Genomic DNA, 19,201 nt, shown 5'->3' with positions numbered 1-19,201 from the left:
CTCCTCGGCAGTGGAATGAATAAAGCAAGACAAGTTCTCAAACACCTTCTATACAGCAAAGTAGATATACACCCCAGGGGTGCATTTTGGAGGTCGTAAAACTTACAAAATAATGGAAGAAAAAACACCCTTGTCACACAAGTTGTGTGCTTTTAGATGCTTGATTTCGAGACCTCAAAATCTAGTTCTGGGGTCTCAAAATCAAATTCGTGGAAAGTTACTTCTTTCTCGACAACTACGTTACTTCAGAGGCGGGAGACGCTTCTCACAATATTTTATACTATCAACAGCTCCCCATTACTCGTTTCCAAGTAAGGTTTTATGCTAATAATTATATTGAGTAGTTACCAATAGTGTCCAGTGTCTTTAAAGCCCTAAAACTAGGAGTCAAAACCTGTATGATATTTTGCATTCAACAGCTTTCTAAATTTGACCACCTTGGTTGGTGCATGGTGGTGGTTGTCCTGATGAGGACATCTTTTGCACCCCCTACAGTGACCCACTTATCACCCTTTATTGATAGGGATAATCCATGGGTTATATAGACATTATGTATTAAAGGCCACCCAGTATCTGTCTTTGAGGTCATTCGGGGTCAATCATTGGTCAAGTACCTCAAGTTTGGACATTGGATACATATGCCCAAATGCACTGAGTGGTTTATGGTGCAATCAATATCGTGAGGTCTTTAACCTTAACATTTGCAAAGATGTGGACAGTGGGAGCAGGGGGGTGGATTTCCCAAAGCACCAAGATTCATTTTAAGATGATGTGTTAGAGCACTATGAAATAACTGTTACTTGTTTTTCTCAGGTTCCTGTTTTATCTGGCTTTGGCCAGCAGGGCCCAATTTCATAAAGCTGCTTAAGCACAAAAATTAGCATCAAAAGCGCAACAAAATTTTGCTACCAGAATAAGGTTACCAACCAAACTACCATGTCACCCGTACAATCTGTGACATCTCGCTCTTTTCTGCTTAGCAGAAAATTGTTTGGGCATTATTTGTGAGAGTAGCTCTGTGAAATTGGGCCCTGGTCATGGCTGAGAAACGTTTTTTATTTATGGTTTCACAAACCTTCACCATCATGTCATTGCTTTCACTCACTTAGATTAATCTTAAGCTCGAGAAAGACTCTGCTAGGTTTAAAACGTCAGGGCCCAATTTCATGGCTCTGCTTACCGTAAGCAGAGAATTGGCGCTTACGGAAGCAGGGAATTATATGCTTACGGCAAGCATATTTCACGGGTTAGTGGCGAATTTTGGCTTCTGCTCGTGCGTACTCCGCGTTCCTATGCATTCTATGCTTACAAGGCTAGCGCAGAAATTTGGCACTTGCACGTAAGCGGTGAATCGTGATCGTAAGCGCCATGAAATTGGGCCCAGGCCATTAAGTATTTTGTGCAAAAAAAATAAGCAGAAAACCAGTCACAAACTTTACTCAGATCGTATATTGGCTGATGACCTGTTTCTGCTTGGCAAGATTTTTCACTTTTTCCCCATTATTCCCCCCCCCCCCCCCCCTAAAAAGCTTATTAAAATTTGCCTGTTAGCTGCGGGGTCCAACTTCATGGTGTTGCTTACCTAGAATTTCCGAGCTTAAGACACCCCGTAAAAGCAAGTGAATCTACGGGCCATACACAGCGCAGAATTGCGCAGCATGCAGAGCCATAACACTGGGGCCTGATTACTCACGCTTCAATGCTATGTAAAATAAGATGTTAAAATACAGATTACCATAGCAACAGTGCAAACTCATTTCCGAACAGGCTGTATTAGTGGTAGATGGTTAGGTTTAATATGACCCAGAACAGCTTTTAGGGTTTGACTATTTCCTTAAGTGGTATGCATTGTCCATTCATTAGCAACTACGATCAATTCATTAGTCTACTCATCGGGTAATTTGCAAAACTGATGATGATGGCAGCTTAAAGAGACTGTAACAACACTGTTGAATATATATGGCGTGTCATGGTCGATCAAGTTTCCTTGTTTTTATAAGATAAAAACAAATCCTTCGATCAAGGAAGATCAAAGAAGATTTAAAAGCGAAATATTTTCTTCAACGCAATCAAAATCAAAACAGCATCACAAATAAATGACCAATGAATTTGTGTATTTAAAACTGCTCTACAAACACACTTATTTAAATCCATCTAGTCTGTCCAGTTTCTGCTATTTCACCCCCCTTTTAATTGTCTTTCTTTTGTTATCATACACTTCCTGTTCAGCGCTTGGAAACCTTGTATTAAGCGTTATATAAATGCATGTTATTATTATTATTATTATGCCACTCAAAAAACATGTAATCTCTGCACATTGACCCCAGCTAAGAACACAATTTCAAAAACGATCAATGATTCTTGAAAGATCACCAGAATGATGAGGGGCTAACAAGCACACACACATACACCTACAACTGCCGAACACCTCAAATATTTGAGGCCGCTCAGATTTAATGCATCTCGCACGCTGCTCCGACCGTCGATCAATTAAACGATGGAGTCTGGACGGTCAACAAAGTAAAAAATGGAGATTAATCACATGGTTTATCGTCCCCAATGTGTTTGTCGATCAGTGCTGCAGAGCCAGAGAGCTGTGCCCCGGGATATGTAAGGGGAGGGTGGGAAAGCTAATAACAGGGGAGCCAAAATAAACGTACATTGTGAGCGACCTCATTTGTAACAATTTTGGCAAGTAATAAAGACGAGCGAAGAGAGCTGCTCTGTCAGTCTGGGCCTGTAAATATTCACTGCCGACAATTATTTGTTTTATTCGGCGGGAGAATCATGTTTCTCAGGGAGGAGGCTTATAAATGTGGGAAATCATTTTTCAGGCGGATGCTCTTTACAAAATAAAAAAGATTGAACGGTAAATAAATTAAGATTGTCTGCATCAGTTCTCCATTGGCTGGAAAAAAGGGAAAGTGCAGTCTGATTTGTCATTTTATATTTCCTAAAACTAGAAATGTCATCAATAAATCCTCCAACTACCCACAAAGTCATCCCATTTATATTTAGCCCTTCATCAAGTATCCTTTACAACAACTTACAAAGGCAGCACAAAAGACTAAAGATGCATCCCCGAGAAATCCAAAATACACAACAAAGTGTCCAAGCGTCTAAAAACTGTCGAAAATCAGAGTCGGCAGGAAACACTGCAATGAGAAATGTAAAACCGGAAAACGAAAGAAGATGACTCCCAGCAAATATTGGCTTAATTTGACTCCCGATCGGAAGGGACAGGTGGTCCAAGGCCCTAAAATCAATAACGACAAATTGAACCAGACATCCATGGGGGGAAAACGAAGCAGGTGGCTTTCACAGACACAGTAGAAATCTTGGAGCTTGTGCAGACATATTATCTAAATGATTGAGCACTCACAATTCCTCATCAGAAGAACTCATCAGATGAGGCATTCATGGTGTCCTCTTCTTCAACAAAAATAGAGAAATGTTTGCACCCCCCTACGTTGACACTTCTGACATAAAAAAGGCTTGCCCTGTCAGATAAAACATACTTAAACAGCCAATAAAGGATGATCTCAAAATAGATATTACAGTTTTCTAATAGCTGCAGTCCATAGGAAACATAAAAAAATATATTACGAGTCTCTTACCTCACGTTAAAACAGGGTAAAAATATGTTTTTCTCCATAACGCTCCAAGCCAAATTTCTGAAAAACACGGGGTCAGACAAACACGCGCGACAAAGGAATCGTGACGTTAGTGGCGGTTATTTGATGTGGAAAATAGCACCCTCAGCTTGCCAAAGCTGGAGAACTGTGTTCAAACCCAATTAGGGGAAATCGTCACTGGTGTCAAGGGGTCATTATAATAGATAAGCCATTTTTGACTCTCGGCTGAAAAAGCCGCGCGGCCAGGTGCAATTTTGACTTGAGTTATTTGTTATTAAATGCAAAATTTTGATAGTAAAATGGTTATAAACCGGTATCTACGATGTCTATTTGGCCATAAAAAGGTAAAAGTTGGGTATAGTTGGGTATAAAGCAAATATAGTACATTTTGGTGAAAGTGTTTTGCTCTGACTTCTGGCCTTTCAGACAACTGCCCCGCCAGACAACTCCTTGGTCAAAAGACTACCCATCAGATAAAACATATGCTTCAGAAAAGCCACCTTCACACATTAGGTATATAAAGCAAATATGGTACCTTTTGGTGAAATTGTTTCGCTCCAAATTCTGACCTTTCCCCATTCTTACAGCAAAAAAAGCATGCTCAAAAGCTATCCATACCAGACAAAATACCACCCCTGAAGGCGACTCTTGACATTCACCATGGAGTCCAATTGTGATGCTGTGGCCAGAGATGCAGTTGTGAACCCGCTGTCACCTCACTAATCGTGGATGGATTCAACATTCTTAATGAAAATATTACTGTGACATTTGTAGTTTTTTTCAACAAGTAGACACTAAACTCAGCTGAAACTTTAACAGGTGACTTTTATTGTATCTTCATTGATAATCGTGTCTATAAATCAGCATTCAAAAATACCTCAGACAGTTTCGCTATTCCTATTGGTGGAGAGCGTGTCACGTAGGGGTGTTTAAATGGTTGATAATGACCAGCTGGAGCTGTTTATAGCCTGTTGTTTTCAAATATGTTGAGATGCACACTACTACGCGCACGAATGCCTATCCGAAAACTGTCTCAGTCATAAAAAAGCAACACACGTACAGAGCTAAAGGACGTCGGATAACGGATAAGTTTTACAGAGTTTCATACTTTTTTTTGCACATTTTAACAAAAAAGGCATTTATGAATGGGAAAAAAAGAGTAGTGACTCGTCCTTAAACTGCCGTTTAAAACCTTGCAAGGTTGTGGCCGTTCCCTTATTAAGTTGACAATAACCAATTTACAATCCTACCTTTAAAAGAGTGCATCTCCTCTAATAACATTTTCGTTTACTGTCTCCCTTTCCCGTTTCATTTAGCCATCAAACAACCATGAAAGGGCATATGTGTCTTCCTATACAGGACTTGAATTATTAAAAGTGAAGTTTGTTTTGACAAGGCATAGGTTGAGGGCATTAAGATCAGCCCCCCTCTTCCCCAAACATTAATGAAGCTGCTTATAGTTTTCGCTTAGAAATCACCAGTCTCCGTTAATGACAACCCTTTTAAGTGGACTTTGATCGTGAAACAATAACAGTTCCTAAGTGATAGTCAACAGTCTTAAAGGGCCACAGTGCAGTGGATTGGGCGAGTTGCTCTATGAAAAGTGGTTGCAACCATTTTGTTTTGAAAAGCATGGTTAGAAAGATGTTTTAAAAGAAGAATATAATGATCCGCACAAAATCCGCTCAAAATAATGTCGTTTTTCTTTTACATCACTGACATGGAACGACATTTTGTGCCTGACATTTTTTACTCATTAGGCGGAATGTTTGCCTCTAAATTATGTGGTTTTTGTTTTACTTTGCAAACTAACACGTTCCATTTTGTCAAGTCAAAAATTATACATCACAAATGCAGTGCCATGTCAGTTCATGATGTAAAAGAAAAACCACACAATTTTGAGACATATTTGTGATTATTATATTCTACTCTTAAAACATCTTTCTAACCATGCATTTTATAACGAACGTTTGAAACACTTTTCATAGGTAACTCGCTCAATCCTAGGCAACGTGTCCCTTTAAGCTCAGATTGCAAGGTTACATCAACCAAATCCATATGACATATACATGTATATCTTTGTTTGTTTGTGCAGCGAAACTAACTCAGAAAGATTTTACCTCAAAGATTAAAGCTCTTAGGATATTCTTTCTTTTGCTTGCTTTTTTCTTACTTTTCCCCCTTTTTTACAACAAATACCAATTAGTGAATTTGAATAAAACGATATATAAAAAAAAAATTGAGACCGTTTTAACCTGCATTTAGAGACTTGTTACTTTTCCCCCATATTTAAAAGGAATTTTTAGGGGGAAAATGGGTGGATCACAAAACTGAATTGACCTTGGAGCCCCTCTTTAAAGTAATGTACTTGGGAACCAATGATTTTACTACAATGTTTGGTTACGTGTGAAAAACACAATGTCAATGGAATCACTCCTTTGTCAGCTTGTCAGGCATAACTAAGCCCTTACAGATCTACGTACAATAAAGTTTTTTTCCCCGGCTAAAAATGCGATATGAGAAAATAGAATTAGCTGTTGCAGACTGGTTCCCACCCAAAAGGACCTATTGTATAATAAATGCAAAAGATAGTTAATGGCTTGACATTTCGACCTTAGCAGAGAGTCTTTCTCGAATGCAATATAAATATGTCGTCGTCGATCCTTAAGCTTGGGCATTACGCCAAAACCCAATAGGCCTAAGCATTTTGCTGAATGTAAACTATACACATTCAATGCTCTTTTGATTACTATTGTTGATGCAATTTCAATGGTTTAAAGTAGACCACTGGCAACTTCCCAAGACTTCACTATCAAATAATTTTCTATGCAACGTGGCATTTTGGCTTACCTCCTTTTTTTCTTCCACTTCTTGCAGATCCCTAAATGTTCCTGGTAACGAGGCATAAGTTTCATCAAATTGACACTTAGAGAAGTCATACGAACTGTTCTTTCGTACTTGTAATCCATTGACAAGACCGCGACGCACGGTGGAAAACCGTTCAAAAGCAGCCTTTTTGAAACTTGTTCTCCCACGAAGGCTTGTCGAGCCAGAGTTCATAATGTGACGGCAGAACCCACTTGGGGAAAACAGTTTTCGGAATTCGACAACCACCGACTCCACATTTCCACTATTGAGAAACAGTTTTGGGGTATCGTCGGATCAAATAGAAACCAGCAGTTTAATAATTGCTTCCCACTTCTCCGTTTTGGTTTCGAACGCGTCTACGGACACACAAATAATGATGCAAACACAACAGGTGTATTCCAATAAGGAAGTACCAATGCCAAAATCAACTTGTGACAAAACACGTAATGGTTGTAAACGGCCGATCATTGTGTACATCAACATTTGTGACACAATACTCTGTGTATAGGGGTATTTACACAATAGATTGGGTGCACGATAAAAAAAAATAGCCCATGAGGTAAATTTATTTGCATTTGGTGCGCTCCAACTTTTGGATCGTGATATAAAAAGAATGTGTCAGTCACGCTTCATAAATTTTATGGGGAATTTGTTCAAGTTAAACCCAGCAGAGCTTTACAGTATACACTCCACTGAAGCATAAAGTAGAATGCTACATTTAGTTGTGAGGCCTCTGATAGGTTATAAACCTTTTTTTTTAAAGACCAGTATTTTGACGGTGGTCCAACCCTCTCTGCCCGACCTAAACAATTGCGTATGCTTTTTACTCGTAAACCGATTTACCGAAACACTGTTTACTAAGTCTTTTCCCAAGTTCAGAGAAAAACAACCCAGGTCGAAACTCCAGTTGAACCTAATTAAACTGGGTTTAACTGGAACTAGTTGAAACCAGTTGATAAACTAGTTAAACACAGTTAAAACCAGTTGGTTTAATATGGAAAATGGACAGAGACCAACTGGTTTATAATTTCAACCTAGTTGAACACAGTTAAACCTAGTCCAAACCAGTTGGTTAATATGGAAAATGGACAAGTTTGGTCACTATCCAGTTGAACCAAATGACCCCAGTTAACTAGGTTCAACTGGAATTTTGACCTGGGAAAACATCCACAGGCAAATCACTTGGGTGGGATTTGAACCCAAGACTGCATTGCTAGACTCTTACCACCAGACCACCTAGCTAGCATGATGGCTAGAGCAGGGAAAAAGGACCCCTCTATTGTTAGAGGTTTATCAAATCCTTTGTTTTAGCAGCGAGTACCGCTACTGTTTGCTGTTGTTGATGTTTTTTTGGCATTCAGATGTTTTGTTCTGAATTAGGAACTCTCTGGTTTCAGCAACTAAACCAGACGAACAGAGCGGAACATTGAACTATTCAAAAGACACTTCCTTCAAGCCATTTCTACAATTGTGCGACCTTCAAGTAGTCTTAGGTGATACCACTTTTAATTCTCTTTTGAGTAATGTTGGTTCTGAAAAGATGACGACTCAACTTTTCTCCTGAAGATGATCACACCACACCGATCGGAACCGTGAGTTATCAACAATCGGTTCTTTTTTAAAACCAACCCCAATCAAAAGAGGTTTACAAATAGTGCCATTTCAATCCTCACCTAATTATACTTCCACCATGCAAAGTTTCAAATTCTACTTAAGTTATTCCTACCTCCCAAATTGTCTTGAAGTCTTTCTGCTCGATACGCAGAAGCTCACAGAACTCGCTGGTGACGACGGTCGCATGACGCGGGGAATCGTTCAGGACGGACTCGCCGAATGCCGTGCCAACTCCAAGCGTGCATATCGTCACAGCCTCCTAGAAAGAGATCAAGTTAATCCATAATTCAATTTAAAACAACGGATCAATCAATTTTCACATGAATTAACTAGATCAGAAAAAAAGAATCCAGGAGAGAATGGGGGTATAAAATCAAAGTAGATGCGCGGTCACACATTTTCCAGATGTGGGTTACAATTTGTCGACTTCCATAATTAGCTAAATGCTCCGTGGCTAGGTTAAAGTAGGCTTCGGCCTTGTTCGAATAGGCGGGTACAGCTACGGCTATGGCTATATTTCCCCATCATCATATGTTGAAGTATAGCATGTCCTTAGCAAAACCCTTAGCAACAGCCAGAGCTGTAGCTGTAGCCGCCAATTCGGTTACAGCCTTATAGTTTATAAATTGTTCAGTTGACCGTATTACGCTTTTAACAGCCAATATTTTTGCATCACAATGACAGTTTTGTCTTATTTTGACAGACTGTGTGTTGTTTTCTTGCATCAATGGCCATATAAATATCAATAGGTCAAAAAATTATTTTTAAACTCAATTTGCATCTCGTGAATTTGGTCCACACACGCAATCAAAAGTACTACAAAATCATCCTTGCTGTTAAAAAAATAAATAAAAAACTGTTAAAAAAAGATAATAAAACAAAAAGTGACGTTAAAAAGAAAAAAGCATTTATTCAAGATTAAAAATAGAAACCAACAAAAGCTTTTTCTTCGAAAATAGTTTTATTGTAAACTGCATCCTGGTTTGTATTCTATTGTAAATACAATTTTGTGGGTGGATAATTCTGATCACCTGTTTTTTGTCTTCAATGCTTTTTAGTATTCACTGCCTTTTTTTTTATACAGCTTGTTGAGCAGAATATTTTGCTGGATTATTTTGTACACTCGGAAAATCAAATTAGTGGTGACTCAGTCATAAACAACCGACATCACACTATTCTTGTTGGTAAACTGTTTTTATAAGCATGTTTATTTCCTCACTCTCAGCAATTTGTTTTGCCCCAATGGCTCTCTAAAACTGGGTCATGTTCTAGTTAGATGGAGAGGAGGGGGGGGGGGGGAGGGAGGAGTGATTAGACAAAGGTTTCATTTGGTGGGAGGGGGAGGGGGTGACCAATCAAACTTGTTGACAGGGGAGATTACCTTGGTGTTTCCAATTTCCCTGTCGCACACGTTGACGTCCAATGTTCCTGAGAGAACTGCGTACCAATTTGTTCCGATGTCTCCCTGTCGGAAAACTGCAATCAATAAAATCAAAATAGAGTTTTTAAAGGGGTGGCACAAAACTACATCAGAAGGCAACCATATTTGTCTAGTTCATGCTGTGCAATTGTAAAACTGAACATGGATTTGAAATATTCCAAAGAGGGACCAGACTAACTTCTTCCTACCTACCTCAGTTTGGCTGCACTGAACTGAATGGGGGAGACAATAATTATGGCAGCACTGAGGAGTAGGGGCTCAATTTTGTTTAGGAAATCCACAAGAGTGCAGGGTTTTTTCTCGCTATAAGCCAAGAAAAAAAGTGAGAAAAAATATAATGTGCACCAACACAGAAAAGAATTATCTATTTTTTGATTTGTTAGTTTAAATTCTTAGAGGGCTGGGGGATATTTTGAGGACTTTTAAGCAACATTTGTAGAGACCAATTTTTAATCACACAGTGAGGTATTTTATTATTAAAAAACACAAGGTAAATTGTCCAGTCATGAGTTAGCCGACCCAATGCTAAAATAGTTGGCCTCAGGCAATGAGATAAAATGTAAATCTCCAACCCTGAACACCATTACTGGCCAGTAGACAGCATCAGATGTATCATCATGGATCCTGCTCATTTTCGCTTTGCAGAAATCTTTTCAAATTTTGTGCTAAGGCGACTTTATGATCAGACAATTTTAATCCCCCAACTCATATTAAATCCATTTGATTTGAATTGCAGCAAATGTTCGTGCATGAGCTTCATACTTAAACACCACATAAAAGTATATGGAAATCAAGATTCATTATGCAAGACAAGATCAAAGTGGATAAACAGTCGCTCAGGCAACTTCATCAGTATGTACAACACTTCCTAGACGACGGCACGAATACCTCTATAAACTAATTGATGGCGCTTAAGCAGGGGAGGCATAGACAACCCAGCCAGGGCACACATGTACAATTTGCATGTAAATGTCTGGGACCAATTTCATGGCGTTGTCTTACACTGCGACTTACGCCATGGGCACCATTGAATTTTCCCTGGCTTTCCTTGTGAGTAAGTGGCAACATCACTGGTTGTCATGCGATGCTTACATGTTATAGAGACCCCAAGAATGTCATTGTATAGACAGTACGCCAAAAGTGCCTGTTTGGTTTGTTCATGACAACAAAATAGGGCACATTTTCATAGAGCTGTTTAAGCAAAAAATGTAGCTGAGCAAAAACAAAATTACGCTTACCAATATATGATTACCAGCCAAACCACTATGTCACAAGTACAATTTGTGGCTGTATCCTGCTCATTTCTGCTAAGCAGAACATTTTAAGAAAGCAATTCTATGAATTCTGAAAGCAAAGTCGGTGCTTACAGACGCAGGCTAAGCGTGTGTCACGGGTTAGCAGGGAATTTTGCGTGGTGCAGAAATTTGATGCTTACACTGTAAGTGGAGAATGGTTATCCTAAGCATAATTCGGCGATGTATAAGCAGAACCATGAAATTGGGCCCTGCTTACAAGCACAAAATAAACTATGTACCATTTGGGACTGTTTCCATGTTAGCTTTGCTAAGCAGAAAAATTTCATGGCTCTGCTTACCGTAAGCACAGAATCGGCGCTTATGGAAGCAGGGAATTCTAAGCTTACGGCAAGTGTATTTCAAAAAATTTTGGCTTCTGCGCGTGCGTACTCCCCGTTATTAGGCATTCTACGTTTACAAGGCTGGCGCAGAAATTCGGTGCTTGCACGTAAGCGGGGAATCGTAAGCTGGAAATCGCGATTGTAAGCGCAGAATTCGGCGGTAAGCAGTGCCATGAAACTTGGCCCAGGTTGTTAGCAATTTGAAAAATATCTTCCGTTGTCATTTTTATATTTAGATATCAAATATTAAACCACAAGGGAAACTGACTGGGTAAATTTTAAATGATTTAATAACATTGAACTTTTGGATTAATCTGTCTGGATTTTATTTGAATAAAAATGATATTACTCCCATCCCCTCCCCCATTAAAGGTAGAGCCATACTTTGGGAAATGACCTAGAGATAAAAATTGTGTACTTTTCATCTAAAAGCCTTCATATTATTAAAGAAACACGTTGCCTTGGATCAGGCGAGTTGGTCAATGAAATGCGTTTGAAACCGTTTGTTATGAAATGCATTTGTTGGAAAGATGTTTTAAAAGTAGAATATAATAATCCATACAAATATGCCTCAAAATTGCAGGGTTTTCCTTTTACTTTGCGAACTAACACGGCTGGCCAAAATCTAACTGAAGTCGCACCTTTAATCAAAAATTGCCAGTCTACAACTTTGAAATGCTAATCGTCACAGAGCATTGACATTATATTAGGACGAATCAATTGTTTTTCACATATTCAGAAATTTTCAGCAGAACTACACTGTCGTCAGAGTTCTCTGTCAGTCATAATCCGAGACGATTGCGGAAATGATGCGTTTGTTTTATTGCGAAACCAAATCATCTGGATACTGGCTTGTCAAAAGGTTGATCCCCGTAATGAAAATCAACTTGTCATGTCGACATTGCGGGATGAACTGAGAAATGTGGCCATCTTGTACGTAAAAGGATTATGTTTCTAGGAAAGATGACTTGTTGAAAGGTTTCAGTGGTACATAATTATTTTGGGGTAGAGAATATGGGAATAATAATCATGAAAACTTCTGAAGCGCACAATTCCACAAAAACGCTCATGGTGCTAAAAACAAACATGTACAACAATCAAAATGGAATCAGAATTTAATACCCCCCCCCACCACCCCCCCCCCCCTCCCCGCAACAAGCTCGCCTTAAAGCCAAAATAAAGCAAACTGCGAAGTTTTGATTAAACATTGGCCCTGATTTTGAGCGTGACAACGATGTCAGCACTTTTTTGTGCATGGGCATGCATTTATTTACCAATTTAGCAAAATTTAATAATCGGAGACTCATATATTATTCAGAAATTTTCAGTACTCAGTATTTCGGAACAAAATATTACTCCTTTCAAAGCAAAGGTGGCACATGTACGATAAATATTATGGCGCTAAACCAAAAGCATTATTATGTATGATCTATTTCATGAACTCAAAAAGAGTCATCATTCGTACATGTAGGACCCATAAAAACTATCTTTATCCCCGATGCAAATTTAACATCTCTTATATTGTTGCGGTACCCGCTGCCAAAACATAGGATTCGAACTGCCTCTAGCTACCGGGCAACCTCGGTAGTCTAGTTGGTAAGAAACTGCTCTAGAATTGCAAGGGTCGTGGGTTCGAATCCCACCCGAGTAACATGCCTGTGATATTTTTTTCACAGGACTCGGGAAAGTACTGAGTATACAGTGCTAACACACATCGGTGTATGAGTAAACACCAAAATTAATATTCTTTATCCCGATGCAAATTTAACATCTCTTACATAATAAACACTTGAAAGAGAAATATTATTGACTTTGAGATGTACCAACGAAACACAAATCAGCAAGACACATTTTGTTTCAGTTTTGCAAAATTTTGAAAAAACCAACTAAGTTGTCCATGGATTTTTTTTTCACAGACCTCAGAAATAAATATTGAGTATGGTTTACAGTGCTTAAAGACACTGGACACTATTGGTAATTGTCAAATACCAGTCTTCTCACTTGGTGTATTTCAATATATGCATAAAATAACAAACCTGTGAAAGTTTGAGCTCAATTGGTCGTCGTAGTAATAATAATAATGCCAGATAATAATGAAAGAAACAACCACCCTTGTCACACGAAGTTGTGTGCTTTCAGGTGCTTGATTTAAAGACCTCAAATTCTAAATCTGAGGTCTCAAAATCAAATGTGAGAAACTTACTTCTTTCTCAAAAACAATGTTACTTCTAATGTTTTATACTATCAACCTCTCCCCATTGCTTGTTACCAAGTAAGGTTTTGTGCTAATAATTATTTTGAGTAATTACCGATAGTGTCTACTGCCTTTATACACCTCGGTATAAGGTACAAACCAATTACATTCTTACAAAGCTGCGCAATTTAGGTTCAAAACACAAAAAAGCTTGCACTAAAAGATTTAATACAACCCATAGAGCAAGGAACAGATTCTGTTGCTTGCTCTGTGATGCAACCTATCCCTAAACTCTCATCAATATTGTAATCTCCGATGTTTTGCCTCGTTCATTCTCCCCTCGTCAAACATAATTTCCATTCATACTAAACGACTGCTCTGTATATTAGTCCGACAAACAACCCATTGTCTACAAATGTACACATTTCCAATCAATACCATTTATTGTAAAACGCTCATTGCTTAAAGACTGCCCCTGATATTTTATTGTGTGCGAATCACGCTGGCAAAACTTTAATGGATGATAATGGATTTTCTCCGCTAGAAAGGAAGTCGCAAATGTTGTGATTCTTTCAGGTTCTGGAATTATAAGATAAAGGAGCGAGTTTAAAAACGTTAAAAGCAATAAAATGGGCATATGCGGAAATTTCCCATTTAAATCTGACCCTCAATTGTTGTTTTGTATAAAAAACCTTAGAGTTAAGTAGAGTTAAACAATAAAGTAGTAAAATGAGTATCTGCAGAAATTTCCCATTAAAATGTTACCCTTAATTTGTTTTTTCTTTTTATAAAAGCCTTTATAAAGAGCAGGGGCTTTTACTTCATCTGAAATTGTGTTTTAATACCAAGTAATAAACCACTAAGAAAACTGACTGGGTAAATTGTGAATAACTTTGACTGGAAAACTGCAAAACGAATAATGCAAAAATTGTTCCGACCCTAGCAGAGTCTTTCTAGAAGAATATTTGTTTTTGTGTATTTTAGCCTTCGAGAAAGACTCTGGTGGGGTTGAAACCTCAGGCCATTACCTATATTGCATTTATACCATGGGTCCTTTTGGTTGATGAGAAGTTTGCAAAAATCTATTTTCTAATTTTGGCTGGAACAAAAAATAATTGATTGGAGTGGGATTTGAACCTGCAACCTCCGGATTAACATGCCCGCAATTTACCAACTGAGCTATCATCTATGCCTTAATATTAGGGTCTCTCCAACAACTATATAAATTATTTTGCATCAAAATTTTACAAATTAGTAGAATTATACAATTTATTGTGCTCAGGGCAGAAGGGATATTGAAAGTGTGACCCCAATTCTAAGCTATACTTATGCAAAAAATATGTAAGAAATACACAAAGAGGTTCTTCGCTTTTTTTGTGCCTCTCATAAGTCAACTAAGACAATCTAAATTCAACATGCCAATGCAAAAACATTTCATTATAGCCATGAACATTTAACAGTTAATATACAAATATTTGTTCGTATCAGCCATTTTATTTATTGTCTACAACCTTCCACCTGGCATAAAATTTGGTACTTTACGTGCCTGATGGAAGGTCAGAGAGCAAAATGTCCTTCTGGCAAGTATCCGTCGAATTGTAAAAGCATTTTTAATAAAAGAATCGATGCTTGAATTTAATTTGAAAGGGACTGAGGCGAGGCACGACCCTGTGTTAAATCATGAATTCAACAAATGTACATGTATGAAGTTAGTGAGCTGATTATAAATTATGTCTGCATTTTCAAATTCAATGTATATTTGGTTTGCGGTAACGCCATGTGTGTATAAATTTGCTGGGTAGATTATGTTCTTTTTAGAACTTGTCATGCTATATTCTATTGCAGCGGAGTAGATTTTGTTTAGAATTAAGGAGACTTCTCTACTGCCACAGAGTAGATTATGGGGTGTGGTGGCCGAGCGGATAAGAGCACCGAACTCAAGCTCTGGTGTTCCTGTTCAGCAGAGTGTGGGTTCGAATCCAGGTCTTGACACTTGTGTCCCTGAGCAGACACTTAACTATAATTGCTTCTCTCCACCCAGGGGTTAATGGGTACCTGTGAGGGCAGAGATGGTTCTTGTGGCTTGTTTAGCATAGTGCGCTACATATTTGGCGGCACAAGTTGTATTCTCCCCAGGGAGCTGAGATGGTTTAAGGAATGAAATGGCCCAGTGATCAGGGTTATAATGTTGGAAGCGCTTTGAGACATGGTGTATAAAGCGCTATATAAAAACCGAATATTCCAATATTATTATTTGCGGAATTCGGGAGACTTCTCAGTTCTGAAAAGAACAGTCCTGCTTATTAACTGATACCTGTGCAGAAGGTACATGTAGGAAATCGCCAGGGACTACTACTTCCGCTTAGTGGATCGTATGTTAACAAAATTCAGCATACATCAGAAGAAAAAAATAAAATTTTGCGGAATTCGGGAGACTTCTCAGTTCTGAACAGAACAGTCCTGCTTATTAACTGATACCTGTGCAGAAGGTTCATGTAGGAAATCGACAAGGACTACTACTTCCGCTTAGTGAATCGCATTTTAACAAAATTCAGCATACATCAGAAGAAAAAAATAAAGTTTGTAATTTCGAGGGAACAAAGTTCAACTGATCTCCCTCTCCTTTAGTTTCACAAATTGCAGGAAATGAACTTTGATATGTATGTTTAGCTGATGTTGTTATAATAAATTAACTACTTAGCGGAACGGATAGTGTATCATGCAATACTTATAATTTGTTTGAGCGGTGAAATAAAACATACTTGGTAAGAAGCACTGCAGCTGTTTATAATGTATAATGTTTGAGATTTGTAGAGAGAGGAAGTCAAAGACATTACAATCTGAGAAACAATTCTCAGATTATTCTTCCTTTTTTGGCAACAGCTCGAAAACGGTTCTAAAATAAAAAATTTACAGTCAGTTTTAATCAACTATCAACATTTATATCGGATTAAAACAATTGAGCGTATTCAAAAACAAAAGTGAAAGTGCTTGTGTTGGTTTTGGGTGGTTAATTAATTCCAATCCTCTTAAAGGCAGTGGACACTATTGGTAATTATTCAAAATAATTATCAGCATAAAACCTCACTTGGTAACGAGTAATGGGGAGCTTTTGATGGTATAAAACACTGTGAGAAATGGCTCCCTCTGAAGTGACTTAGTTTTCGAGAAAGAAGTAATTTAAAAAAAAATTGATTTCAAGACCTCAAGTTTAGAATTTGAGGTCTCGAAATCAACCATCGAAACGCACACAACTTCGTGTGACAAGGGTGTTTTTTTCTTTCATTATTATCTCGCAAGTTCGATGACCAATTGAGCTCAAATTTTCACAGGTTTGTTATTTTATGCATATATTAAGATACACCAACTGTGAAGGCTAGTATTTGACAATTACCAATAGTGTCCACTGCCTTTAAAGGCTCTTTTTGTGATTATGGCTAGACCCTATCATTTTAAATTTAAATTATTTTTTTCGAGAGAGATTACCTCACTTCAAGGTGAGGGCTACACTTAACTGATATGGTCTGTCAACCAAAATAAACTGTCACCAGGGGTACGTTGTCCCCTACTTTTGGGGGCTAAAACAGGGTCACCCCTTCAAAGTCTGTAAGGATGTAGGCATGGTTATCATCCACTAGGAGCCTGGCTGGTAAAGCAGGCTGGTCACTGACTTTAGTCTGGTCATTGACTCATCCCAGCTCCATGACGGAACTACACGCGACAGCGCACTGTACCTCAACAAGTCACGCAACCGGCCAACAACCTAAGAAGTCTACAGTTGTCAAGGATATAGATAACAGAAGAAAAAAAACAAAAGAAAACAATTCTCGCCAGAGTCAATACTACAAACAATCCTAATCCAACATCGCCATCAATCATCCCGAACATTACAAATGCACACAGTGTCACCGAACGGAACAGTCTAAGACGAGTATCAAATCTTCTCTACGTCTCCGCAGTCGACCTGTCATTCCAACTTGATACGGCACGCTCCTCGAAGAACACTTGAAAGACCCTCTCCACACTGAAATGCTATTCTCTTTTAGCAACGTTAATCCCTTGCTGAAGTGAATTTTCATACAGGATGTCTTCTGAGAGTCCCATCCTCTACAATGCAGATTTTCTCCTCTTCCGAGAGAGACAAACTCTTACTTAGAAACCCTAGACACCTCTTATGTTAGAGATTCGTTTCGGGTAACAGCCGCTCTTCAGTTTGGATGGAGTTTCCAGGAAAGTTTTTGAAACGGAGACAGATGAAGACATTTAGAAGTAATAACTAGTCTAACTTGTATTGTTGTTGGTGCTGAATACCAAATGAAGACTAGATTTGAGAAAGTTTGAACATAGACAACGGGAGGCCTGTTGTTTTCAAAGTTTCAATTTTGGTTGCGAAGCCAAGGACTCTCAGAAAAGTCTGCCTTATTCACTAAAGGCCTACTTGCAGGCATGTGAGTAACTATCCATGAGAGAAGAGGAAAAGAGAAAACCGGGAAAGCAAAAAAAAGGAAAAGATAATATTCCTATACTTTTGAACACAGAAAGTTAAGGAAAAAAGAGGAAAATCAAAACCCCAAAAGAGGAAACCAGCTGAAAAGAGTAAGTCTCACATGCCTGTACTAGCTAAGAGCCCACAGACAAAAACATTAAAGGAAGGTATAGTTTTAGATGTACATGTAGGAGGGAAAACCCCAGAGAAATATTCCAAGAAAAGCCGATGCAGTCCGACAGGGATGGAAAACGCAATCCACATGGTGCCCAGGTGGGATTTTAACCAGGGTCCTGGAGGTGGAAGGCAAGGCAAACTACCACTTAGCTAAGCTGACCTTGTTAGTAAGCTAGGCTAGGCTCATCTCTTTTCCATATTTGTATCCTTTTAATGTAGGAGACAGGGGAGGGGCTAGTACTGGCACATTTTTTCACAGATTTGCTTAAGCAGAACATTTTGTTGAACAAACTTCTGCTGAGCAAAAACTAACAGATATAATAAATAATAATAATAATAATAATAATAATAATAATAATAATAATAATAATAATAATAATAATAATAATAATAATAATAATAATAATAATAATAATAATAATAATAATAATAATAATAATAATAATAATAATAATAATAATAATAATAATAATAATAATAATAATAATAATAATAATAATAATAATAATAATAATAATAATAATAATAATAATAATAATAATAATAATAATAATAATAATAATAATAATAATAATAATAATAATAATAATAATAATAATAATAATAATAATAATAATAATAATAATAATAATAATAATAATAATAATAATAATAATAATAATAAGACCAAAACCAAAACCAAAACAAAAAACCAAAACACAACACAAAGAAAAACAGATCACACAACAAAATTAATCATTGAAAACCTGTGACATAAGATAAGTTTTGAGAGGAGACTTCAATTTTGGGTTGAACAAAGACAAATCTGCAACATCTGCATGCACATGTAGCATGCTCTCAAAATGCTTTATACTGTTGAAAGCTGCAATAGGCTTCTAAACCAAAAGTTTCTGATGCCATTCATTTTTAAGAGTATTAACCAACCATAAACCTTTTCTTTTAATCGCTCTTTAGAGTTTATAACAATCCTTCCTTTAAAGTAACCGCCCTTCACTGCGTATTTATACTTCCCGATTCCTAGCGGGAAAAATCCAACATACCTAATCCAATACTGCGATCCCAAAAGGTGATCACGACTACTCAACTGAAAAATCCGAGGGTTGTCGCTTGTATACCTAGCGGAGGCAATCGGTGATTGGATTGGTTATGT

General features: G+C 37.8%; 1 protein-coding gene across 3 annotated transcripts in view; it reads right to left on the bottom strand.

The window, feature by feature from the left end:
• Positions 1-19,201, bottom strand: part of LOC139948898 (rap guanine nucleotide exchange factor 4-like) — an 81,696-nt gene that overhangs the window by 45,961 nt on the left and 16,534 nt on the right. For 2 of the 3 annotated variants that reach the window (XM_071947257.1, XM_071947258.1), the window contains exons 3-4: positions 9,499-9,593; positions 8,230-8,376 (exon numbers count right to left, since the gene is read on the bottom strand). In XM_071947257.1, coding sequence (XP_071803358.1) covers positions 8,230-8,376; positions 9,499-9,593 — 242 coding nt within the window. Of the gene's footprint in view, positions 1-6,485; positions 6,916-8,229; positions 8,377-9,498; positions 9,594-19,201 lie in introns of those variants that run through there. The other variant, XM_071947259.1, reaches the window with a different exon arrangement.

The sequence above is a fragment of the Asterias amurensis genome, chromosome 16, assembly GCF_032118995.1.
Source record: "Asterias amurensis chromosome 16, ASM3211899v1".
Taxonomy (NCBI): domain Eukaryota; kingdom Metazoa; phylum Echinodermata; class Asteroidea; order Forcipulatida; family Asteriidae; genus Asterias; species Asterias amurensis.
Note: the sequence above shows the minus strand (reverse complement) of the source record. Positions and strands in the feature narration are given on the sequence as shown.